The sequence below is a fragment of the Calypte anna genome, chromosome 5A, assembly GCF_003957555.1.
Source record: "Calypte anna isolate BGI_N300 chromosome 5A, bCalAnn1_v1.p, whole genome shotgun sequence".
Lineage (NCBI taxonomy): Eukaryota > Metazoa > Chordata > Aves > Apodiformes > Trochilidae > Calypte > Calypte anna.
In genome coordinates this window covers 39,558,370-39,585,275 of record NC_044251.1, presented here as the reverse complement: position 1 = coordinate 39,585,275, position 26,906 = coordinate 39,558,370, and the positions used below count along the sequence as shown (strand labels likewise).

At 43.7% G+C, this 26,906-nt stretch overlaps 1 protein-coding gene across 1 annotated transcript in view; it reads left to right on the top strand.

The window, feature by feature from the left end:
* Positions 1–26,562, top strand: part of TMEM260 (transmembrane protein 260) — a 37,360-nt gene extending 10,798 nt beyond the window's left edge. The window contains exons 5-17 of the mRNA XM_030452506.1: positions 11,468–11,645; positions 14,438–14,551; positions 16,894–17,073; positions 18,912–18,952; positions 19,315–19,398; positions 19,703–19,820; positions 20,014–20,186; positions 21,173–21,344; positions 22,194–22,342; positions 23,281–23,457; positions 24,191–24,244; positions 24,637–24,727; positions 26,203–26,562. Of these exons, the coding sequence (XP_030308366.1) occupies positions 11,468–11,645; positions 14,438–14,551; positions 16,894–17,073; positions 18,912–18,952; positions 19,315–19,398; positions 19,703–19,820; positions 20,014–20,186; positions 21,173–21,344; positions 22,194–22,342; positions 23,281–23,457; positions 24,191–24,244; positions 24,637–24,727; positions 26,203–26,475 (1,804 nt within the window). The 3' untranslated portion in view covers positions 26,476–26,562. The remainder of the gene's footprint in view (positions 1–11,467; positions 11,646–14,437; positions 14,552–16,893; positions 17,074–18,911; positions 18,953–19,314; positions 19,399–19,702; positions 19,821–20,013; positions 20,187–21,172; positions 21,345–22,193; positions 22,343–23,280; positions 23,458–24,190; positions 24,245–24,636; positions 24,728–26,202) is intronic.
* The last annotated feature ends 344 nt before the right edge of the window (positions 26,563–26,906 follow it).

Here is a 26,906-nt window from a genome sequence, read left to right as displayed (position 1 = left end):
TTCCAAAGCAGCTGCTCTTAGTAACAAGTAGTTTGGAAGTTTTAGGAGGGAGAGAAGAAAGGAAGGTACTCGAGTATTCATTTGCTTTTAGAAGAGTATCTCCTGTGACCTCTGACTAATTGATCAGATCTTTTTTTTTCTTTCATCCCCGTAGTATTTTCCCCCTTTGTCCCCGTAATAAACGGGCACTGAGTTCACTCTTTTCTGAGACATTACCCAATCTGTTCATTTGCATTTTTGCTCTCAAGTAGGTACATTATGCTGCAATAACTCTACTTGGTTTTGAAGGAGGGGAGAGGAGGTGGGGGCGAAAGCAGGGAGAAAAAAAAAAAAAAAAAAAAAGAGTTCTTTTTTTTTTTAAGACTGAAGAGTCTTTTCTGACAGCTAGTCAGAGTTAGAATTAGTTCAAGGAAATGTTAATAATGCACTGCCTGGCTTAATCCCTTTGATATCACCAGGTATCCTCCTGTTCATGGGTTAATTGCTTTAAAAGCAGAGGCAATATTCCGAGCGGTGGGCCGCTTCACCTTTTCACAGCTGTTACCATTGAGTGACAACTAAATCCCATGTGTAAGATGAGGAAGAGCTCAATCTCCAATGGGGAGAAAATTTATGTAAACCGCAATCCCTTCAGAATGTGCGGAAGTCACAGACTTTCTTGATTTACTCTGCTTTGCCCAGAAAGCTCCATTGTTCCCTTCCCTAAGTCCCATCAACCCTTTGTAGGAGAATATCAGAGCGGAGGCAGATAGCTTGAAATATATAAATGCTATCATAGCCCTGATTAATAGCGGCGCTTATGAGTCAAGTCTGATAACGGAGCAGCTCTCCACTCAATTTCAGATACTGCTAATGGAATCTGTCTCCTCCAATTGTCATGTGAGAAGGGCTAATTTGCCATGGAGCTTGGAGCTGTCACCAGCCGGGGATTGGGGGGTCAGATGGGAGCTGCCAGGTTTTTGCCCTGCAGCTTGTATCTCTCGCTTTGAATAGCGCAGCCTCCTGCCTGCCAGGGAGCTGATAGGCCGCCGGAGGGTTTATGCCACTCTCTACAATAGGGAAGGGGCTGCATGGGCTGACTCTGTAATTGTGAAACCAGCTCATTTTTAGATATTTTTTTTTTTTTTCCCCTGTATTTTATATTTCAGTCTTTTTTTTTTTTTTTTTTCCGCCGCGGCATAATTTCTAATAAGGGGGTTTTAACCAAATGTCAGATTAGGAAAAGTTTTTTTCTGCAATTACCGCCTTTAAGGAAAGAAAAAAAAACCCAACAACCCAACTTATAAAACATTTAAATAACTGGAGTCAGTTTCTAGACTTATGAAACATTTGAATAACTGGAGTCTGTTTCTACCGAGAGCTGGGATTCTTTTTTTTGGGGGGGGGAATAAGCACTGGTTATTACAGCCACCTAATTAAGGTGTACTTATTTTCCAAGGATTCTGAATCAAATAATGAAATAATGGGTCTAATTAATACACCCTTGCAAAGACACTGGGAGTCAAAATTCTGATTTTTAATGTCTAGAAGCACAGTTCTTACAGTTTTGGGGTTTGTCTGGGTGTGTAGGCACTGGTTATTTCAGCCACCCCGATTAACGTGTACTTATTTTCCAAGGATTCTGAATCAAATAATGGGTCTACCTAATACACCCTTTCCACTTGCAAAGACACTGGGAGTAAAAATTCTGATTTTTAATGGCTGGAAGCACAGTTCTTAGAGTTTTGGGGTTTTTCTAGGGGTGTAGGCACTGGTTACTACAGCTGCCCGATCAAGGTGTACTTATTTTCCAAGGATTCTGAATCAAACATTGAAATAATGGGTCTAACTAATACACCCTTGCAAAGACACTGAGAGTCAAAATCCTGATTTTTAATGGCTGGAAACACAGTTCTTACAGTCTGGGGGGTTTTCTGAGTGTGTAGGCACTGGTTATTACAGCCGCCCCGATTAAGGTGTACTTATTTTCTAAGGATTCTGAATCAAATTCTGAATCAAATAATGGGTCTAACTAATACACCCTTGCAAAGACACTGAGAGTCAAAATTCTGATTTTTAATGTCTAGAAGCACAGTTCTTACAGTTTTAGGGTTTTTCTGGGGGTGTAGGCACTGGTTACTACGGCTGCCCTATTAAGGTGTACTTATTTTCTAAGGATTCTGGATCAAACAATGAAATAATGGGTCTAACTAATACACCCTTGCAAAGACACTGGGAGTCAAAATTCTGATTATTAATGGCTGGAAGCACAGTTTTTACAGCTTTTTTTTGGAGGGGAGGAGTAGGCACTGGTTACTACAGCCACCCCGATTAAGGTGTACTTATTTTCTAAGGATTCTAAATCAAATAATGGGTCTAACTAATACACCCTTTCCACTTGCAAAGACACTGGGAGTAAAAATTCTGATTTTTAATGGCTAGAAGCACAGTTCTTACAGTTTTGGGGTTTGTCTGGGTGTGTAGGCACTGGTTGTTGCAGCCGCCCTGATTAAGGTGTACTTGTTTTTGAAGGATTCTGAATCAAATAATGGGTCTACCTAATACACCCTTTCCACTTGCAGAGACATTGGGAGTCAAAATTCTGATTTTTAATGGCTGGAAGCACAGTTCTTACAGGTTTGGGGTTTTTTGGGGGGTGTAGGCACTGGTTATTACAGCTGCTCTGATTAAGGTGTACTTATTTTCCAAGGATTCTGAATCAAACAATGAAATAATGGGTCTAACTAATACACCCTTGCAAAGACACTGAGAGTCAAAATTCTGATTTTTAATGTCTAGAAGCACAGTTCTTACAGTTTTAGGGTTTTTTGGGGCGTGTAGGCACTGGTTATTACAGCTGCCCTATTAAGGTGTACTTATTTTCTAAGGATTCTGGATCAAACAATGAAATAATGGGTCTAACTAATACACCCTTGCAAAGACATTGGGAGTCAAAATTCTGATTTTTAATGGCTGGAAGCACAGTTTTTACAGCTTTTTTTTGTGAGGGTGGGAGTAGGCACTGGTTATTACAGCCACCCTGATTAAGGTGTACTTATTTTCCAAGGATTCTGAATCAAATAATGGGTCTACCTAATACACCCTTTCCACTTGCAAAGACACTGGGAGTAAAAATTCTGATTTTTAATGGCTAGAAGCACAGTTCTTACAGTTTTGGGGTTTTTCTAGGGGTGTAGGCACTGGTTATTTCAGCCACCCCGATTAAGGTGTACTTATTTTCCAAGGATTCTGAATCAAATAATGGGTCTACCTAATACACCCTTTCCACTTGCAGAGACACTGGGAGTAAAAATTCTGATTTTTAATGGCTGGAAACACAGTTCTTAGAGTTTTGGGGTTTTTGGGGCGTGTAGGCACTGGTTATTACAGCTGCCCTATTAAGGTGTACTTATTTTCTAAGGATTCTGGATCAAATAATGAAATAATGGGTCTAACTAATACACCCTTTCAAAGACACTGGGAGTCAGAATTCAGATTTTTAATGGCTGGAAAGACAGTTCTTACAGTTTTGGGTTTTTTAGGGGATGTAGGCACTGGTTATTTCAGCCACCCCGATTAAGGTGTACTTATTTTCCAAAGATTCTGAATCAAATAATGGGTCTACCTAATACACCCTTTCCACTTGCAAAGACATTGGGAGTCAAAATTCTGATTTTTAATGGCTGGAAGCACAGTTTTTACAGCTTGCTGTTAGGAAGGTGTGAGTGCAGGGCAGGGAGTGCAGCTGCGCCTGTGTCTTATTGATCAGTCATGAGTTGTGCTGCTTGTTGCCCTGCTCTGGGATAACTTGACGTGGAGCCATTGCATTAATTACCAAACTTACTCGGGAAGGAGATGTAGGTGTGCAAGGTCAGGTGTTCCTCAGTCCCTTTCCAAGCCCTTGTGGGTTGGCTGTCCCCATCCCCAGTGTCCAGACCCACCAAGATTCCTGCCACCACCCTGGGGGACCCCACCACAAGGTCACCTTGGTCCTCCTAAAGAGAGGAGTGGAGGTGGCATGGCCCTGGGACACCTGCAGGACACCTCTTCCAAGCACTGGTGACCTTCACAGGTCCTGATTTAACAGGAGAGAGGCAGAAACTCAGTGTCCTATAGATGTGGTGTCCTTATGGGACATATCCATGGTAGTTACCTTCTTGGACATCTCCATTCCAGGAGGACACACTCAGGACCAGCTGCATCCTCAATACTCCTTGTCCAGACTGGACCATCCCTTCTTTGACTTTTCAATACAAGAATTTTAGACAAGGGGTAAAACAGGGGTGGGAGGGCCCAGGTGGATGTGAGGGCTTGTGAGAAGCAGCATTCAATGCATGTAGAAGGGGTGAGGATGCTGCCTGCTCATCCTTACAGCTGGCATTTCAGATCCATGGAAATACTGGGGTTGCCTGCTGCTCAAGTCCCATTTGATGGGAAGGACAACAGGAGGTTATAGCCAAAGTGCCCATTTTTGGGTTTGTTTGGTTTTGTTTGTTTGTATTTTTTGTTTGGTTGGGTTTGGATTTGTTTTTTTTTAATGGGTTTTGTTTTGGGTTTTTTTAAGGGGGGGGGGTGTGTTATTTTTTGTTTGGGTTTTTTTGTTGTTTTTTTTGGTTGGGTTTGGTTATTTTTCCTTCTTTTTTTTTTTATGGTTATCATTCCCATTTGCTTGCTTCCTGTTTTCTTCTGGTGGCCATGAAGACTCAACTGGGATTGTTGAGCCAAGCCACGCTCTCTTCTTCTTCCTCCCTTCTCCTCCTCCTTCTCCTCCTCATCCTCCTCCTCCTCCTCCTCCAGCAAGAGTGGAGGCTGCTGGCAGGGCTGAAGTGGCTCTTCAGCTCCAGGTCCTTGAGGAAGAATAAAATCTGGTTTGCTCTTCCCTGCAGCATCAGCTCTTCAGCTCTGAGAGCAAGAGAAATCTGCCTTTTGTCCATGGAGTGCCTGTGAGGCAGGCAGGCAAACCCAGAGGGATTTGGGGTTTGGGGGGGGGATAATTATCTTACACAGGTCCTAAACTCATGCTTGGATCTTTATTTCTGTTTCCTTTTTCAATAGTTCTTCTGCTTCAGCACCAAAGCACCTGCATGCTTCAAATGTGTCTCTGGGAAGCTTGGTTGTTGAGTCTGCTGCATCCTGTTCTTTTTAGCCTACATCACAAAAATTTGGGTTTTTTTTAATAAATCAAACACCTTAAATTTGAAATGTTAAGTCTTTAATGTATTGGTCTCTTTACTATACTATAGATATTATTATAGACATTATTATTAACATTATTATAGATATTATAGGTTTTTATATCCTATATATTATTCATCTGTTATATATCTTAATAATATAAACTCATAGGATGGTTTGAGTTGGAAGAGGCCTTAAAGATCATCTATTTGCAACCCCCTGATATATATCATATAGTATAAAATATAAGGGATATGTATTTATTAGTGCAAAGCAGAGTCAGGGCAGTGCAGGGGCAGACACCACTCTTGAGATACGTGGAGCTTGTGCACAGGGAGCTGCTGACATCAGGGTCATCACCTGCAGGGGCATGGAGAGACTGAAACTGGAAAAAAAAATAATTAAAAAGTATTAATTAGTTTATTAATGGTGATTTTTTTAAAGTTGGAGAGCTTTTTCTTATTCCACTGAGTCAAAAAAAAAATATTGAGGCTGAGATCTGCTACCTGTAAAGTTTTGGAAGGAACAGAAGGCAGAAGTAATCAGCTTATTTCCTTAGGTACAGATAGGTGTTTCCAGTCTTTAATGCATCAGCTTCAAATATAAAATGCTCTGATTATCTCACTTTTCTTCTTCATGAATCCAGTGCCCTAAAAATTGCATTTAATGAAAACATTTTAATGAAATTCCAAATCCTCCTCATCTGTAGCTTTATACCAATCATTTAATAACTTTTTGCAGATTATTCAATACAAAATATCTGCCATTATTGTCTAAAGAAAAAGTAAAAAAGCTGCTTGAATTCTTTTTATATGCCTATGGATGTAACCTGTGCTCTTGCCTAACAAGGTTTTACCTTTTGTTTTACCTACAAACTTAGAGGAGATGCTAAAATTTAAATCAGAAACTGATATGTTTTAGTCAGTGCCACCAAATGAGAAGCTAAAAGTTTTAATAATTAAAACAGCTAAAAATAATTAATTTTCCTGATTGTTTCTACAGATGCTTAATAAAAACCTGCAGCTATTTCTGATTAAAGCAAGTTTTAGTGCCTGTGTCCTTGGATCTGAGGCCCAGCCCCAAATTCTTTGAGTGCCTGAAAAGGAGAAGTAAATAATAATTTCTTTATTTTTTAGTCTTTCCCTTTTCTCTTTAGGCATACCATGGCAAAATAATTCTCACTAAAGGACTGTGTGACCTCTCCTTTGCTGACTGTTTTTGTCCCCCTGGGTGTGTTTTCAGATGATGGGAATTTCTCCCCATGTTCAGAAGATGAAGGTTGGTTGACTAATAGGAAGGGACCTTCCTCACCCTTCTTTGGTTTTGAAAAAAGTGCTTTTCCTGTGCTTAGATGAGTTATTTTGCAAAATACAAACTGTTGTCTTGGCTTTTCTTCAGTGGGAGATAAACAAGCCCAGAAGGCAACTTTTATTTGAAGTCAGTTCCTCAAGTGGTCCTGGTGGTGGTACCTGTTACACCCTCTGGGGAAATTACAGTCTTCCCACTCTTGTGTTGGCTGCAAGTCTTTTCTTCTTCCATGAGCTGTTTTTTTGTGTGTGCTGAGGCTGTTTTAACAGTGGGATATCACTACTCTGAATGCTTTCTTCTAGGAGACTCAAACTTCTACCCCAAGAGATAGTCCCCACCTAGCCCAGGGCCAGGATCCATCCCTCACTGGACAAAGCCTTTTAGCAGGGTTTGTCCACCCTTACTCTCCTTCAAGCCTCTTCAGGGAGTCACTGCAAGGTACTTTTATGCCTGATTATTGCCATTTCTGTGGCTTCATTGGTGGCAACCTATAAATGTTCTTGTCCCAATAACCCAAGCTTTCTCATACTGGTTCCAAAGAGTGGAGGAAACACTGGCTTTGGGGGAGCAGGAAGCTGCTCTCTCCCCTTCCCAGAAGCAATCAGATCCCTCCTAGGTGTTGCTTTTTTCCATGAGGCCAAAGATCCAGCTCAAGGGTTTTTGATGGGGTTTTTTTTGTAGCCCCTCATCTGCGTTCGGGAAATGAGTTCCAAGACATAAGTGTGAGTAGAAGTCAAGTGAGGATAAATCTCTGCTGCTCTCTGTTCTGGAGTCCTGGTGTGTGGTCAAAAGGAGAGACAGGCCTAAGGAACTTAAAGGTGTTTTCAGGACCTGACTGTTTCCTTCTCATGACCACAGTGAACCTGCAAGCCTGAAAGCACATGGAAGAGTGTGGGTCTCCAGGCTGGGTGACAGGGACTGGGTGCTCATTTCTTGTCCAGCAAAACTTAACTGCAGAAATGATTTGCAATGCCTGTGTCATATCAGGTGTTTGATTTTGTTGAGGCAAATGTCCATGTACCAGGAGAAAACCCTTTCTTACCTTCCACACCTTTTTTGGTCTTGTTCCCACTCCATCTCAACATTGGCAATGGGGTTGTTGAGCTGTTGCTGCAGTTATGGGAAGTCTGTACTTCTTGTGTTAACCTCTTCCACAACAATCTTAGTTTTAACCACAAAAATGTTGTCTGTGCCTGTAATGAAAGCTGTTGTTATCTTCTGGCTTCCTAACCAGCAGCATCTTGAGTTGTAGATAGCATTATCCTCCTTTGCAAGTCTGTCTTTCTTCATCCTCTTTCATGGCTTCAAGCTTCTTGACCTTGGCTCAGGAGCTCTGCCCCATCCCTTTGCTCTTTGGGTTCTTCCCTTCTCCATTTTAGATCACTTTTAGCCTCATGTTTGTGTCTTTTTGGTTCTTTTTTTTTTGATCCTATTGCCAATCAGAATGAGGAGTTAACCCAGCGTTAAGGCAGGGCTGATTTAACTTGACCCCAGCATCATGGTGACATAGTTGCATGGGATTCATTTCTGCTTCTACTTTGCTCTGTGAACTATTGCACTGGGTGGACCTGCTGGACATTGGGGTTTTTTCTGCCAGGTGGTCTTCATCCTCATCTGAAGATACCTGCTCTGATCACTTTCACTTCCAAGAGTTTTTCCTTCTGAATCACCAAGTCATAAATCCATAATTTCTGTTGCTGGTAACAAAAAAATCTCTTGGTTTCCAGCTTGCATTACCCAAAGTTACTTTCTTGCTGGTCTCCAAGAATGCAGCACATTGCCATTTGCTTTTTTTAGGACTTACTGTACTTGTAGGAGTTTTGACAGAGAAAAACAAGCTGGGGAAGGGTCTGGAGAACCCTTTCCTGTGAGGAGAGGCTGAGGAAATTGGGAATGTTTAGTTTGGAGAAGAGGAGGCTGAGAGGAGACTTTCTTGCTCTCTACAGCTACCTGGAAGGAGGTTGTTGGGAGGTGAGTGTTGGCCTCTTCTTTCAAGTGAATAATGATAGGACCAGAGGACATGGCCTGATGATGCACCAGGAGATGTTTAGACTGGGTATCAGGTGGAATTTATTTACTGAGAGAGTAAATCTGCCCAGGGAGGTGTTGGAGTCACCATCTCTGGAAATATTACATAAAAATATATGGATGGGCCCCACAGGACATGCTCTAATGGGCAGGGTGAGACAGATATTAATATATTTTATTCATTTTGCTGGGGTTGTTGACAGTTTCATGTGGTGATCTCAGAGGTCTTTTCCAACCATGACAATTCTATGATTCTCTGATCCTTTCATTGATTATGCTGAGCATCCTGACTTTCCCATGGAAGCCTAAAGGCAACAATGAGTTTGTTACCAAAATGCTCAGTCCTGGATCCTGACTCTGCACTGCTGGGGGAGCAGAGGTGTCCCCTGTCCCATATAGCTGGGATAAGTCTTTAAGCTTTGGGTTGAGTAGTTTTTGCTTAAGCCTTATTTCATAAAACTTGAATCACAGGTTTGAGACTTTTTTAATCAAAAGGACAGGATTTCTTTCATCTTATTTGAACTCTCATGATGTGCTCGAGTCTTTTTTGGGAAAAGACAAGGAGAATTGGCAAAGATTGAGCCATCCACCTAAAATGCTGCTTTTCATCCAGAGGTTTTTGGGAAGGTTATGTTACCTTTTTTTTTTTTACCTTACTTCCCTGCATGAATTTCCAAGGGATTTAGAGGGCTGCTTCTTTATCTTTGAAAGTTTGTGCTGTTTAAAGTGTTTAGTCAAAACTTAGGGGTGTTGTGTAATGAGGTTATCAGGGGATCTCTCAGTTTTCAAGTACACACAGCCCTCTCCCCCTGTCCTGGCATTTTTCTTTAGGAGCTGAACCCACTCCTGCCTCAATTCCTACATCTTTTCTTTTTCTGGTGAAAAGGAAGAGGCCACATGTGCCCCAGCACTGCCTTGGAGGAGATGGACTCAGGGCTGCTGGGCTGGCTTGGTAGGAAAACTGATGGAGCAGAGTTGATGCCCATGAAGACTTTTTCTTTTTTTCTTTATGCATTGGTGTGATTTGGAATTATGTTAATGCAATGAGGGATAGGTGTTGCCTTGGAGAAATTAATGCCCAATACGTGGACCTGTGCTGAACTGCAGGGAAGTTTGGATGTTGGAAGAGTCCATCCTAGTGGTATCCATTGGTGAGCACAGCTGTGGATACTTCCAAGTTTTCCTACAGAAGAGGTTTCACATCACCTTTCTTCAAAAGCTTATTAGGGTGCTGTGCAGCCACAGATTTGGTATGAAACAGTCCCACACTGGGACTTTTCAGGCTTTTTTTTCCCCCTTCCATTGGTTTTTGCAAGACTTTTCTTACGATCTTGATGCCGAAGCTCTCTGTCACCACGAGCTTGTTTCTAGCCCAGGACACCTGAGAGTTGGTTCCTTTTTCCCCAGTATTCATTGAACTGCTTTATTTCTTGCCTTTCAGCTGCCTCCTGCAGATGCAGATTTAAAAATGTTTAAAATAAAAGTCATTAGTCCTGTTTTTCAAAATTAGTGGCAGGAGGAGGAAGAGAGACTTGGTCTTTCCAAGCTCTCCTCCCAATCTTCCTTCCCATGAACTTCAATTCCCATTTTTAATGGATAAAAAAATTCTGGTTCTGACTGCAAAAGTCCTTCTTTTACAGAAAGAGGTAATTTTGGGAAGATGGAAAGAAAGGATAACTGAGGAGAGGAGTCCTTGCTGGAGATGGCTCTGCCAGCAGCTCCCTCATCTGTCTGTGGGAGCTGTAGGATTTGTTTCCTTGGTTTCCATTTCTCTTGGAGTTACAGGAGGAATCCCATAAGCAATTCCTATGTGAATATCCACTCCTTGATCCCTAAAGGGCAGAACAAGCCACCTGGGGACTTGAGCTGGGCTAGAGGGTATCACCAATATTCAGGAGTAAATTACACATGCAGCTTGACAAAGAATTAGGTTATCTTACATATGATTTTTGATTTAAACCTACTGGAAATGTTAGGGCTAAATGGGGGTGTTGGTACCTGGGGTGGGACTAGAAAAATACCCAAATTGTGTGGGAGTTTGGTTTAGTCTTATGAAGAGATTGTGAATTTCTGGAGAGGGGTTTTGACCACAGCCACAGCTATTTCTGTCTTTGGACAAGGCTTAATGGAGCTGGTTGTGGTGCCCTACGTGGTGTGTTTTCAGGGTGACTTTCGGAGTGGAGACCTTCCAAAGAGGCAGAGCTGTCCCTGATGTCACAGCAGAGATTCTGCTATTGCAGGCGGGGTGTAAGAAATTTCCTGGGCTAAATCCCACCTCGTGGGCTCCCTGTGCAGCATCCAGATGAATTGGGCAAGCAGCTCCTTAGGGATTGTGTGCTATAATTCCAGCCAAGAGCTCCAGAGGTGCCCAGCTTCACCCCCTTCCTCCTCCTGGCTGGATCTGACATCCATTTTCCCAGCTCCCAACCCTGGCAGACACCTCTCCATTCCAGGACTACGGACACCAGAATCCTCACCCACCCCTGAGACACTGAACAACCCCCTTCAGGAAAGCTCTGCTGATTCTCCCCATCATGAATAGCTCTAATCCCCTCTTTTATTCCATGCCTTGATGAATTGAAGGCTGTACCCTTGTTGGCATCTCCTCCAGCATCCCATTAGAGGATTGACCCACTGGGCCAGGGCTCGTCGGGTGGGGGGTTCTGAGCCAAATTCAATGCTGGAAGTTTTCACAGTGCTTAAAGGGGAAGAAGTTGCCTCCTTGGTGTTGGGTGGCTTGCAGATGGGCAGGTTGGCTAACACCTGCCCTCCCTGATTGGAAAAAAAAAAATTATTAGGAAGATATCAACCATATAATGTTTTGGCAGGGTGCTGGGTGGCAGGCATCGTTTCTGTCACTACAGTATGTTTAAAAAGAAGAAAAAAAAATATATTAAAAAAAAAAAAAGGGGGAGGACAATAAAGTAGGCTTCTTTTTTTGTTGGAAAAGAAGATTTCATGTTATCTGTGTTTGCAGGCTTTCTGGCTCATATGCTGGAGGAATCCTTGCTGCGGGGGTGTTTTCATTTTCCCGTCTAACATGGCAGTGGTCCATCACGGCGGAGGTTTTCAGCTTAAACAATCTGTTTGTGGGGCTGCTGATGGCTCTCACCGTGCATTTTGAGGAGGCATCCACTGCAAAAGAGAGATCTAAGGTAAAACATCTCAAGCAAAGTGAACACTTCTTAATTTTGGGGTTTTTTTTTCAATTAGGTATCATGCATCTGTTTGATTTCACGCTCGTGTAGTTTTGTTTAAAGAGGACAAATTTGGGGACTTGGTTCAACACCCATGGGTGGTGTCCATCCCTGACCTATCTGGGTGTTCAAAAGTGGCAACTGTGGACAAACCTCTCCACTTGGCTTAAGGGTGGAGCTGGGACCTTTTGGATGGGTTTGGGCTTGGTTTAATACACCCAGGGTGGAAACAAAAGAAGCAGAATCACTTTGATCTAAATGTTGTAGTGCAAGGTTTGGTTTTCTGCATTAAAGACTCAAACTAGGTTCTGGGTATTTCAAGTTGTGTGTTAAGAACTGATATTTTCCCTTGGGGCAAAAAAATACATTTTACAGGAAATTTTCTTCTAGTCAGAAGCCCAGGTTTCTGCTGAAAAACAAATCACCACATTTTCTATCAACTCTTCTTTTGAAATGAAATGTGCCCCTAAAAGAATGGCATTGTTAAATACAGACTTTACATTTCATGCCATATTCTCTACTTTATAAACAGATGAGGAAGCCAAATGATATTTTTACTCAGCAGTCTTGTTCTTTCTGCTTCTATTTGCCTGAACATCTGATCTCCTCTCCCAGACTTGCCTGCTGTGACTCCCACAAATTGTGTGAATAAAAGGATTTTCGTCAAGCTAGGCTAGAATTTCAGGAGTCTGCAGCTGTAGTTTACTCAGCTTCATGGGTTCTCAAATAACATGTTTTATCAGTGGTTAAAGAGACCTTGTTTCACCACTGGATGTTATTTTTCTCCTTTCTGATGGTTACTGTCCTGAAATACCAACCTCAACTCAATGAAGATGGGGTTGGGCATTTTCTAGCCTGCTTCCACTTCTCATGTGCCTGATTTCTGATTTAAGACATGATTTTCAGAAGCACTTAAGGAGCTTTTTTGCAGTGTTTTTTGGCTGTTTGGCATCCCATGCCTTGAAGAACCCAGGCTGCCAACAGCAAGCTCACTGTGCTTTTCATATATCAGAGGGTTGTGCAAACATCTTCAGGGCTGTGCTTGGAGTTCAGCAACATACTTGAAAAACTACTGAGGTTGTCCTGAGTCCCCCAGGGCAGCACACTGGTGTTTTTCAGAAGTTATGGCAGGTGTTTTCCTGGCAAGTCAATGTTGAACGTTGGGTCAGTTAATTTTTAACAGGTGATGCCAAGCAAAGGGAAGTCCTTGCACCTCCCATGCCCCCCTCCCTGGGGACTGAAATAAGCAGGAGCAATGCTCTGATGATTGATGGAAGTGCTGCCCTCCTTGGGGATGGTTGGGAAGGCAAGGATGGGGTCTCAGCTCCTGTCCAGAAAGGGACCTGGGAGTCTGCATTGACAAGAAACTGAACATGAGCCAGCAGTGTGCCCAGGTGGCCAAGAAGGCCAATGGCATCCTGGCCTGTATCAGAAACAGCATCACCAGCAGGTCCAGGGAGGTGATTCTTCCCCTGTACTCAGCGCTGGTTAGGCCTCACCTCGAGTACTGTGTCCAGTTCTGGGCCCCTCAGTTTAAGAAGGATGTAGAGGTCCTGGAACAGGTCCAAAGGAGGGCAACCAGGCTGGTGAAGGGACTCGAGCACAGGCCCTATGAGGAGAGGCTGAGAGAGCTGGGGCTGTTCAGCCTAAAGAAGAGGAGGCTCAGGGGAGACCTCATTGCTGTCTACAACTACCTGAAAGGAGGTTGTAACCGGGTGGACGTTGGTCTCTTTTGCGAGATGACTTTCAACAAGACAAGAGGACACAGTCTTAAGTTGTGCCAGGGGAGGTTTAGGTTAGATATTAGAAAGAATTTCTTCACGGAGAGGGTGATTAGGCTATGGAATGGACTGCCCGGTGAGGTGGTAGATTCTCCGTCCCTGGAGACATTTAAAAAAAGACTGGATGTGGCACTCAGTGCCATGGTCTAGCAACTGCTCCAGTGGGTCAAGGGTTGGACTTGATGATCTCTGAGGTCCCTTCCAACCCGGCTAATTCTATGATTCTATGATGATTCTATGATTTATGGGACTCAGAGGGGCTTTAGCTTCGGGTTGTAACATGGACCAAGTGGCCAGTGATGGAGGAAGAGGCAAATTCAGAGGAGCAGTGGCCAGTGATGCTTGTGGTCTGAGGTTTTTAGATGGAGTTGTGCTTGTAGCCTCCTCTTCCCCCACTGTGCAAAAAGCTCTCTGCTCTGAAGTTTGTGTAGCCCTGACTTAAGAGCTCTAGGCCTGAAGAAGAGAAAAAAAAGTATTCCTGTTAATAAAACGATTCTTTTATTTATATGTTACAGTGTATATATATAATTATTATACTTTTTATACAATAGTTATATATTTTATATAATGATTATATACTATATAATTTTAGGGTATGGCTTCTTTAAAATTCACATTATTCAGAGTTAACTGCTGGGTGGTCTCCTCTGTGCAGCAGAGGTGCAGGAACTGGGCCCTATAACATCTTTATGACATGAAGATGCTCCATGGGATCTCTCTGTATAAAAAGACATAGCTGGACATTTCTTTAAGAATATTTGATGCTAAACCACTAAAATCTCCCTATAAATAGTTAAAACTATCCTGTGTTGCACTGGTGGAGCTCACCAGTGGATTTGCCTTTCTCCTGGAAGCATGCTGTGGGCTGCATTGAAGTTCTTTTGGTTTCTGGATATTTTTGTTAACACTGTGAATGTGATTTTTTTGGTTTTGTTTATGCTTTGCTTTGGTTTTTTTTCCCCCTTTCAGATCTCCAAACTTGGTGCCTTTTGCTGTGGGCTCAGCCTGTGCAATCAGCACACCATAGTGCTTTACCTTGCCTGTATTGTGCCTTGGGTTCTCACTCAGCTCTTCAGGAAGACAGTGAGTATTTGGCTGTCCCATGACTCTGTTTATGTGAGCAATGAATAATTCTTCCTTCTAAGCACTTGGGCCACTTCTGTGTTGATGTTACAAACAGGGACAGTCAACAGTTTGTCTTACCTAGTCTGGCATCACCCACTGAAGTTATTCTCCATCACTGATGCCAGAGCCACTGATGATGATTTTAGAGGCTTTGCTCATAGCAGCACTGTGTGACCTGTCCTTTTCTCCTGGCACTGGAGTGCTCTGCCCCCTCTGCTTGCAAAAATACCACGTGAGCAACCACCAGACTGATAGTAGGAGCTAAAAACTGCACAGCATGCAGGAAAGAAGAGCCCATCCAGTGACCTACCCAGCAGGAAGGCAGCTGGGTATCTGTCACAGGCACTGCTTCTCCTGGCTGGTGGCTCTGGCTTGCTCCTGCCATCCACTCATCTGGAGATGAGATGCTGTGTGTTGGTTCCCTGGTGGTAACAAAGAAATCCCCACCTGCCTGTTGCAGGGCATCTTATAACTTCTGTTGGTAGTTGAAGGTGGAGCTGGGACAAGCAGCATGGCAAGAAGGGTGCAGGGGCTTGTTCCTAGGGGGAATTCCCCTTCAGCATTTCCTTGGGATGCAGCCAGGACTTGAGTCCTACTAAAGATCAGCTCTGAGGTGAAGAGTGCCTTGCTTGTGCCATCTGGAAAAGACCAAAGGAAGGGTGACCTTCTGCGAAACAGCAAGCCCCTAACCTGGTCATATACATCCCTTTCATCTCCTATCTGGTCAAGTACATCCCTTTCATCTCCTGCCAGAGATCTCATTCTCAACATGTCCCTCCTCCTGCACCTCTGTATGAAATTTGCTCACTGTTTAAGAATGTGAAAACCCCTTTTTGCATGCCTGGCTTGTGAAGGTGATGTGCATCCATCTGGATGAGGCTTCTGAGTGATGTTCAGGGGCCCTGCAGTGCTCTTGTCTTCTGTAGTTGGTCTTCTGTCAATCAATGCATCAGGCTGGATGCTGATGTGTTCTAGAAACTCTACTTTGCCCTGAAGATGGTTGCACATCTCAGTGACACTCTGGTCACTTGCAACTGGCCCTGAGAAGCCCCCACCTACTCCCCCACTCCCTCTTTGCCCCCCTGAACTTCTGCTGGGCCAGTCCTGCCTCTGTTTTTCCCCCCTCAACCTGATGTCAGGTGTTACTCTGGGAATAACTAAGCTCTGAGGGAAGGCAGGTGAGATGAGACACAACTCAGACAACCTTGATCCAAAACCTCTTCAGCCCCTCCTGCAAACCCCTTTCTGAATATTTTTCCTTCAACACAATGAAGACTTTCCACAACATCTTTGTGTTCTTCAAACAGCTGCCTTTTTTTTGCTTTTTTTTTCTTTTTAACCAGGGAGGTCCAGAGAGACCTCAGTGATTTCCAACAAGAACAATATAATGTCCCTGGGAAACACTTCAGAGAAACCAGTAGTGCCTGCTGCAGAAAACCACCTAATAAGACAGATATTAAATGGAAAACAGTGCCTTTTTATATATAAAAATAAAAAAGACACCTTCTTTCTGTAGGAACTGTGGCCACCACTGTTATCAAACTACTTTTTCTGCTCTGTAGATGATGATTCTGAATGATGATTCTGATTCTTCCCCATAACCCCAGCTCCTGAAGAAGGGCTTTGATTGGCAGGGCAGTGGCTGATGAGAAAGCAAGCGTGCAAGATTCTGGGCTGGGATTTTCCAAAGCACTTAAAGGAGTTAGGCACACAAGTCCCTTTGAAAGTCTTGTCTTCCTGACCCCTTAGGCAGTCTTGAAAAATCCCACCCCAAAAGTTGGCCTATCCCATTTTAACCAGTGTAATGGCAATAAAGGAAATGGCAAAAACTGTCTCCTGATGATGGTGATGATGATGTGGGTACTTGGACTCAAGCAGGATATTTTTTATTTATTTAATATTTTTTTTTTCCTTCCTTTCTTGCCAGATGGAATACCAGCCAACTCTTAATCGCTGCAAAGTGGGTTATCTCAGCCTTGCAGTGCTTCAGCCATCTATGCATGTCATGCCATGATTTAAATGTGAAAGATGCAATGAGTATGATACTCATGAGTCCTAGCTAATATTATTTGCTTCACTTAAATTTCACCCTGCCATGCAAAGGAGATCAGTTTGATGCAGTTTCCTAGTAATCCACAAAATCGTAAGGTTTAACATAGCATTTTGTAGGGACTTACTATAAATTGAGAGATCAGCTCTGTGTAAATATATTTGATGTTTTTTCTTTATCTGTTCTTGAAGTTCCAGCGTGATTAAACTAAAATAAACATTGTTATGCAATATGACACATTTTGGTGCAGGAATTGTCCCTAGGCCATTTGCTGAAGTTGGGTTTATGCTTCTTGGCTGGTTTGCTGCCTTATCTCTATCTGCCTGCTTCATCCTACCTCAATCAAGCCCGTTGGACATGGGGAGACCAGACGACTTTACATGGATTTTTGACCCACTTTCTCAGGAAAGAATATGGGACATTCAATCTGGTAAATAAGGGTCATTTTCTGTCTTACTTTTTCTTAATTTAGGCAATTGCAGAACCTTTCTGTTTGTGACTCTTGATGGCTTGCACAGGAAGAAAGTGATAATGGTTTTCTTTTTAAAAAGAATTATTCCTGTTTTTAACCTCCTGAGCTGTCAGGTTTTTTTGGGAATGGACTGGAGGGCTGGGAAAGCAAAGAAATAATTCTCTTTGCCTTTCTGGGGGGGAATATTTACTGAGAGCTGTACAAGTGTCTTGTATTTGTAAAACCCCAAAGAGCAAACTCTCCTAGAGGGAGATGGTGGCATCAATTTTGTGTTTTTTCATGTTCTAAGACAGGTAATTATATATTTTTTTTAAATTATTTTTAAACTCAGCTATCTAAAGAAGTCACAAGCAGTTATTTTCCATTGCTGTACCTTTAAAAATACTCCCTTTAACTGACTTCTTACTAATATTTAATTGAAATGAATGGTTTGAGGGTTCTCAGAAACCTCTTCAGAAACTGAAGCTCCCCATGACCCCCCATCCTTGCAGCTTCTTGGAGAGCTGGGTGTCTGTAGGATATGAGGCAACAGACTTGATAATTCCTGCTGCTGCTATTTAAATCTTTCCAAAACTCCTGCAGCAATCATATCCACCCTCTGAAGGACTTCTGAGATTTCTCCTGTTGTCCTGTTCCCAGCTGTCTCCTGAGGATGACACTGTTGGGCAGAGCAGTCCCAAGGCATGCAAATCCCTTAACTCCTTTCTCCATCCACTCTGATGAATTCAAGTTGATGTTAAGGAGGCTTAGGGATGGACTCTGTGTAATCCTGCACCACAAATGACATATCTGATGGACCTGCCTGAAGCAGGACCAATCAATGCTGGAAAATCCAAGTGGTTGGCTCTGACACCATTTGGGTGAATGCCAGAGCCCTGCCTTGATGGACAGACAGACCTTGCATCCCCCAGCTCTGTTTGAAGGACAGGCAGAGTCAAAAAAAAAAACAAAACCACAAAGAAAATACTTAGGAGATGGTTCCACCTATAAACCAAGGATCAGAAATGTCATTTCCTGCCGGGGATGTGTGTAGGGCCAGAAGCCATCAGGAGAGGGAAAAACGGTTCTTCAGGAGCTATGGACTGGCTCTCCCATCTTCTAGCACTTTTGTTTTTTAATTAATACTGAATGCAATTAACTATTTCATTTTTGCTGAGATTAAATAGTTCTCCCAGACCTCCTGGGTTCATTTACCTTGTCTTTTATCTAGTAGACACCAGTTTTCCAATGAGAACCCTTGAAGGTTCCACCAAGCCTTAAGTTCCACAGTTCCACCAAGCCTCAAGTTGTGCCAGGGAATGTTTAGATGGGATATTGGGGGAAAATTCTTCATCAAGAGGGTTGTCAGGCCCTGGCACAGGCTGCCCAGGACAGTGGTGAAGTCACCACCCTGGAAGGATTATGTGGATGTGTAGATTTTTGTTGGACTTGATGACCTTAAAGGTCTTTTCCAACCTAAATGATTTTGTGACTCTATTATACAGTGGAAATATAATATCTAGACCATGTGATGTGCTCAAGTCACCTTGAAAAAATGCTTATTCAGGTGGCAAGTCCTGCACAGTGAAATGTGGGAAAAAACCTGGTGATGAAGTTTTGAGCAGAGTTTGCTGTCTTTTTGTTGTTGAAGCAATTCCTATTCCCTGTGACCACCTTGGGGTACCACTTGAAGGGGTTTTGAGGAGCCCTGGGTGCTCAGGGCTCTACAAACAGAAAATAAAAAGGCTTTTCCTTGCCCCAGTGATAATGCAACCAGTGTGTGGCTGTCTCATGGGTTTTCTTTCTTTTTACTCTAGGCCAAGTCTGAGACAGGATCCAGTATGAGGGAGATGCTGGTGTGAGTAAAAGCTTGACTGTGCCTGTTAGTGGAGAGAAACCTGTTGCTGCTGCTGTCATTTTGGCAAAAGTTGCTCCTTCCCTCCCTTTTCTCAGCTTGGTCCAGAGCTGGGGCCATGTGTACCAGAGCATTGCATGTCCATCTGTCTTCCTTATTGATGGAAAGATGCTGAATCCCCCTCCCCAGTGATTTTTCATTCCAAATCCTGCCTTGTAAACCCAGCTGGTTCCCATTCCTGGCAAACTGGATGACAGCAGAATGGGAATATGTTATGTGGTGCTTCATCCCTGCTTCTCCTGATGCTTTAATGGAGCTCAAGGAGTGGTTTGGGGATGATGCATCCATACACTGATTTCTTTTAGTTTTCAGCTGGTGCAGATGAAGTCAGAGCTCTCCCTTCCTGTCCTTGTCCTGGCACTCCTGGCCTGTGTGAGCACAGCACTGCAGTAAGTTGGAAGAGAATATTTGCTCTGACAGGCACTTTGTTACTGTCTTTCTTTGCCTTTTCCTTGCTGGTGCAAAAATATCAGCAATTGGCTGTGGTCATCTATTAATTAAAAGCAAAATATCTGTGTTCTTGGTTACCCCGTGGGCTTGGTAGATGGCAAGCTTAAAAAACATGAAATCCTGATGGCTGCAAAGGTAAAGAGCTAAATGAGCTAAATGCCTTTAGGTATGTAAAGAGACTGTGGTTTTCCTTGTCTCCTTTTTCATCATGCCAGTAAAGCACTTTTTTTTTTTTTTCCATAGGACGAAGCTGCAGAAATCACCTGTGATCTGGCTCTTTGCTGGAATGCTCTGCCTTTATTCCCTTTTCTTCGCTTGGAGAGCAAACTTGGATGTTACAAAACCTCTGTTTCTGGGCGTGGTAAGCTGCACTTTCAGTATTTTTGCAAAGAAGCCTTCAAACAGGCTGGTTGGGCTCAACCACCTTAAAGGGCTTTCCCAACCAGAACGCTTCTGCGATTCTCTTGCCTTGATGCTGCAAAAACGCAGCTCCTTGTTCCATTTCTTGAGAGCTGGGGAACCAGAAAGAGAATCTCTGGGCTTTTGTGTCCTAGGTGGAGAGATTCTGGCTGCAAAGCAACATGGTGGTGGCTGTGCTGGCCGGGCTGGGGTTGGCCATGCTCACCTCCCTTGGAAGTGCCGTGCTGGAGGGCAGCCGGGTGGTGCCGTGGCTGGAGCAGCTTTCTGCCCTCCTGCTTGTTGCTTCTCAAATTTGGGCAAATTACAGGTAAGGAACTCGGTGTGGTTGTGGTGCTGCTGTAAACCCCTTGCTCCTGAGGTTTCTGTCCTTGTCTGGAAGTGGGAGAGGCACTTTTCACATCCCACTGTGTGGCCACAGTTTATGGGACTTCTTTGTCTGATCTGAGAAATCACTGAGCACCAAGTCCAGGCTCTAAACTGGGGCTTTGTGAAGGTCAAAGGAAAAAACCTGTAAATACACAAACTTCTGATGAAATAAACTCATGAATCTGTGCTTTATTTCCTAACATGGTTTGTAGAATCCATTTGATCTGAACAGTCACTTCTTTCCCTTGCTTTGCTTCAGGAAACCGTAAGCCCTGGAGTTTTTTTTAGTTAATTTTTCATTTTTTAACAGCTTTCTTATCCCCTAACCACACCAAAGACTCTGCAGTGGCTTGGGCAGGACTCTGTGTAGTAGTAGGGATGCTCAGGGGGAGGTTGACCAACTAGTTAGGTGTAAGTGTCCTGAGTCATGGCATGGAGTGTCCTCTTCTTGACTCCATCATTGGAGTGGGTGCAACACATGATGGTGCAACAAAAAGGAGCTCATCCCAGGTATTATAAATGTGTTTCTGCCTGATGCTACAAAAACTTGGCTTTTTAGTGCTTAATTAAAAGCATTAAATGGATGGGTAGAGTTTCAAATGCTTTACAGAACTTCTGTTGTACTGGCATTTCCAGCTCCAACTAGGTTTAGCCCAAGAAAAAAGTGAGAATGAAGGTGAAGGGATGCAGTGAGTGCATATTTTTGGTTAAACTGTAGTGACCTGGGACTGTGGTGCTGGTTTCTGGGGGACTGTGGTCTCAACACTTCATTTCTGTGTCTGAGTTTCACTGTAAATGGAGATGATGCTTTTTAGCAAGATCTGACCAGGGTGAAGAACTATACCTGTTGATGCCTATGGCATAAAATTGTTCAGAAAACATGCAAAGCCTGTTTTTAAGATGCTGGTTTTTGTCTGTTCTCTTAAGCACTTGTGATCAGAGCAACAATTATGTTGTTGATAAATTTGCCAAAAATCTGCTGTCCTCCATGCCAATGGGTGCTGTGGTCCTGCTAAGAGGAGACTTACCTGGGAATGCTCTTCGTTATCTTCATTATTGTGAAGGGCTGAGGCCAGATCTCACCTTAGTGGACCAGGAGGTAGGTTGAGAAAGTCATATTTAAAAGAGGCAACAGGCAGATTTAAAAATAGAATTAAAAAAAAAAAATCAGTTTTTCTTTTCTCTTTCTGAGGAAGTCTCAGAACTTGTGGTGCAGAAATAAAACTGCTTTTTTTTTTGGGTGGCTCTGGAATGGAGCGTGGTGTGCAAACCCCATTCAAGCCCAAAAAGCCAACAGGGAGACAATACCTGCCTGGGCTCATTCCTTGCATGTTCTATGTTATCTTGATCCCCCAAAGATGGCTTTGCAGATTTCTGCCTCTAGTTTTTTACATTAAAATAGAGGTGCTGTGTGTCCCTGGTACTGTTTGTACTCTTTCCTTTTTTCCCTAAGAAAAGGGAGAAGAAAAAATCCCCCATCCCAACATTTCTGCTGCCACATCAGTCCTTGCACTTGCCTTTGCAGCAAGAGTTTGTGACTTGTTGAGAAACCCAAAATCCAATGCCTTGTACCCAAGGGTTGTCAGGGCCTGGCCCAGGCTGCCCAGGGCAGGGCTGGAGTCCCCATCATCCCTGGAGGGGTTTCAGAGCCCTGGAGATGTGGGGATGAGGGACATGGGGCAGGGGTGGCCTTGGCACTGCTGGGTTAATGGTTGGATTTGATCCTAAAGGTCTTTTCCAACCTAAATGATTCTGTAATTCTATATTTAACTTTCTGTCAGCAGCTGTTTTGGGTTTCTTTTGGACAGAGTGGACCAATTACTGAAATGGGGGTTGACCTGACAGAGCAAATTGAGTTAATTCCTCCTGCAGAAACCATTTTCTGCTTCTTCTGGGTATGAAAAGTATAAGAACTTTGTTTTAATTTTGCTTATATTTTTGGTGATAGATGATGACTTATGAATGGTATTTACCCAAGCTGGCAAAGCATTTACCTGGTGTTTATTTTCCTGGGAACCGGTGGAATCCTGTGGAAGGAGTTTTACCTGATGGGACACTTGCTTTTAATCTCCATCGTTTCCTCAGAGTAAATAAACAGTAAGCATTTCTTTCACATGTAACAGCTTGTCTAAAATCTTTGACCTTTTTTGGGTTTTTTGTGGTTTTTTGTTTTTTTTTGTTTTTTTTTTTTTACTTGAAATTGTTTATGGAACAGCTTGGTACTGCATCCAGGAGACCAATTTTCCCCACTGACTTTGTTCCCTGGTGGTGAGATTATTTTTGCAATTAAAGCAAACATCTATGCAGAAGTAACTCCATCCAGCTCTGCTGTTGCTGCTTGGTTTGAGGTTGGTCTGGTTTTTAGGGAGGATAGATAGGAAGGTGATGGGCAGAGAGCATTTTCTGTTTATTTGTTTGTTGTTGATGCAGCTCATCACAAAGGAAGGAACGTTCCCATCTCCTCAAAATGATGATACTGGGGGAGCAAATTGCTGCTGCTTCTTTTACATGAACATTGTGGCTAAGTGATTAGCATAGAATGAATATATTCCAGGAATAATCATCATATAAAAATAGCTCAGTAAGAGTGGAGAAAGGATTAGATACTCACACGAATAAGAATAGCATCTGCATTTAGACTTGCCCGGGTGAGTGTGGGGAGGCAGAAAAGCATTGCCAGGTGCCATCAGGAAGAAACTGGCTTCTCCCACAGCTTCTGGCACGTTTCTGAGGTCCAACAGAGGAGAGAGGATGTGTCTGCTGTGCTGGCTGCACGAGATGTGCAGTGCCAGATGGGGTTATTTGCTGGCAGGCACAGAGCTCTTTTGCAGCCTCACCCAGAGCCCTGCCCTTTCTGGTGTGACATGGGCTGGGTGGGAGAAAAAAAAATGTTGTGTTGCTTAAGACCTGCCTTCTGCACTGATGAGGGGGCTGCTCAGGCAGAGGGGGTGGCTTGGTTTGGGTCCCTTGCTTGGCTTCACCATTGGTCTCTCTGTTTTGTTTTTTGGTTTGTTGTTTTTGGTTTTTTTTGGCAGTAAGGAAGTGTTTGTCTGCATAGGTCTTCATGAAGGGGACTCAACATGGAGAAGGAGCTATTCTCTTTGGCCATGGGGGACGTGTGAAAAGTTGGTTCCTTCCAATGTTGCCTTTGACCCAGGAGAGTGGATTCATCTTACAAGAAATCTCTATAACTGGACTGAGGATTATGGCAGGTACGAGGCAGAGCCAGGACTCTGCTTCTTCCTACTCATCATCCTTCTGCCAGCAGCATAACCACATCCCTGGCAAGGTTACAGAAATGAAAGATGAGCTCTAAGCATAATATTTTGTGGTTTGGAATATATAAATAATCATAGAATGGTTTGGGTTGAAAGGGACCTTAAAGAGCACCTAGTTCCAACCCCCCAGCCATGGTCAGGGACACCTCCCACCAGCCCAGCTTGCTCCAAGCCCCATCCAGCCTGGGCTGAGACACTGCCAGGGATGGGGCAGCCACAGCTTCTCTGGGAAACCTGGCACAGGGGCTCAGCATCCACGTGTGGTATTTTTATTAGTGTTAAAAATAGAGAGGATGTTTCCAGTCGAATGTCAGGTGCAATTCTGATCTTAAAACTTGATCATGAGCCAAACAGCACTGAGGATTTGGGACATCCAAAGCTTGAAGTGTCATAGACTGAGCTGTGATGGATGGTAAAAAGCATCCTTCACTTGGAGGATTGTGAGGATGCCCCTGATATTCCAGGGGCTCTTGATGTGAACAGAGAGAGCTAAAGTTTTATGACTGACTGAGGATGAGCTGAATTCCCTACTGCCAGAGCCATAGGTTTCATGATGGGTTTTCTTCTGCCTGGGAAGTCTTTCTGCCTGGGTTGGAAGGGTTGATTGCCTGGTGGGTGAAACACAATGACATGGATCTAATGGCTGAATTTTATTCTTCCCATTTAGTTTCAAGCCCTCTTCCTGGGAAGCTGTCATCAACGAGGAGATGTGGCAAGCCAGGTGAAGTTCCTTTGCTCCCTTCCAGCAGCCAGTGGGTGATGCCAGCTCACTGGTGTGGAAATACACACCAGTACAGGCAGCTTGATGGTGCATGGCCTTATTGGTTCTAAAGGTGCCAAGCTTTACAAGGAAAAAGGTTGTCAGAATGAGATGGAGGATGCATGGTGGAAAGTGGTGGGTTTGTTCACCAAAAGGTTCTGCTTAAAGGAGCAGAGGGTAGTTTGGATATGGGATGAGAAAATACATCATGAAGAGAAATTTGGATTACTGACAACTGAAATGGAAAAGCTGGTGCATTGTCTAATATTGTATAAAAAGCTGTATGGACGCCATGTGATGTGAGCTGGTTATGTTGAGCAGTTATTACATGGAAGTTTTTCTTGTTTTTCTAGGATGAAAACAGCTTTCTTTATATTTGACCTTGCAGAAACTGCCAGTGTGACTGCAGAAATGAAATCCCAGCTCTACACCTTTGCATACACTGTAAGTCATGTTTTGGCTAGGAACAATCCCTGCAGTCTCCATCCTTTTTTGTCTTTTTTATTTAAAAAAAAAAAATCTTGGTTCCATAAAAATATGGTGTTCTCATGTATGCTGGCAATGCTGTAGTCTGCATTCTCCTCTGTTCATCCAAACCAGGAGTGCAGCAGATTCAAAGAGAATGTCCAGGGATTTTGTCCATTCCTACTTGCCCCCTTGGACACAGAGGATGCCAAAAGCTAACCAGTCCCCACCCTGCTTTTGCTATAATTATGTTGTCTCTGCTGGGCTCCAAAGCCAGAGATTGCCAAGAGCTTGCTTGTCCTGAAGTTCCCTCCGTGGCCTTGTCCTCTCTGTCACCACACAGTCACACATCTGAGCCAGCACGTGTAAAATCTGACAGTCTTCTCACTGCAGATTAGTTCACACCAAAAAATAACACCCATAAGTGGGTGTAGGTGTCTCTGGGAATGTGAGACTACCCAAGATGCCAATAGATGATCAATGTGTCATCAGTGGAAGAATCATAGAATCATAGAATTGGCTGGGTTGGAAGGGACCTCAGAGATCATCAAGTCCAACCCTTGATCCACTCCCACTGCAGTTCCCAGCCCATGGCACTCAGTGCCACATCCAGGCTCTTTGGAAATATCTCCAGACACGGAGAATCCACTACTTCCCTGGGCAGCCCATTCCAATGCCTGATCACCCTCTCCAGAAAGAAATTCTTTCTCATCTCCAACCTAAACCTCCCCTGGCACAACTTGAGACCCTGCCCTCTTGTCTTGCTGAGAGTTGCCTGGGAAAAGAGCCCAACCCCCCCCTGGCTCCAACCTCCTTTCAGGGAGTTGGAGAGAGTGATGAGGTCTCCCCTGAGCCTCCTCTTCTCCAGCCTCAACACCCCCAGCTCCCTCAGCCTCCCCTCATAGGATCTGTGCTCGAGTCCCTTCACCAGCCCAGTTGCCTCCTTTGGATGCTCTTTGTGCTCTGATTTTTGCTGTTCCACAAAGTTCTCAGGCCTATTCCTGCTGTTGAGCTTATGAATATTCCCACTCAAGCCAACAAACTGCTGAAGTCCTGTGGGAGACATCCTGACCTCCTAAAAAACTCAGTCAGTATCTGGCGAGCTGCAGTGATTGAATCTCTATTTTTTTCCCCAGCTGGGTGTAACACCTTTCTCAGGGAAGCACCTAATGTGTGGTGGGGTTATCACCATCATGTGCTATGCTTCCAAACAAACAGCTGCTGGAGGAAGGGCAACATTTCATCCCCCCCTTGGATTTCTGCCTCACATTATTACCCATTGCAAACACAGAGCAAATGACAGGAATGCTCCAACTCTGGCCTCGGACATCTAATAAATAGCATCTGTTCCTTGATGGGCAGTTTTGAAGCACTGTGAGGAGCTGTTGGTTGCCTTCATTCATTCATTTAATTAATTTATCTTTTTTTTTTTCTTCTCTTTTCCCTGTTAACAGTCTTACAAAGAAATTGTCAGCTCTCATCCAAATCACCCAGTGAACTGGCACAAAAACTACGCCATCGCCTGCGAGAGGATGCTGCGTCTCCCCCAGCTGGATGTGGACCCTGAAGTTTTGCTCTCTGACACTGTGAAACATTTCCTTCTCTACACAGAGAAAGCAGAGGAGGACCCCCAGCAGCAGGATATCCTGCAGGCTGTGGAGCACCTGAAAAAAGAGCTGCAGGGGCTGAGGAAAAGGAAAAAAGATCTGAAGCAGGGAGCGGGGTAGCACCTGGACCTCCACCTGCCTGCTGAAATTTTCATGTCACAGAATCACAAGGTCAGGTTGGGAGGGACTTCAAGGATCATCTGGTCCAACCTTTTTAATATTACTGTTTATCTGAGATGTCTCAGGACCCTGTTGAGCTGAGTCTTCAAACTTTCCAAAGTGGGGGAATCCACTGGGAGACCATTCCAAGGTCTGACTGTCCTCAGAGTGAGAAGTTTTCCTCTTGTGTTCAAATAGAATCTCCCCAGGAGCAACTTGTGCCCATTGCCCCTTTTCTGGTCCATGTAACTCCTAATAAATAGGGAGCCTTCTTTGTAGCCCCCTTTTAAGTACTAGAACCCTGTAAGAAGGTCTCCCCTAAGCTTTCTCTTCTCAAGGCTGAACAGCCCCTGTTTTCTCAGCCTCTCCTTGTATGGCAGGTGCACCAATTT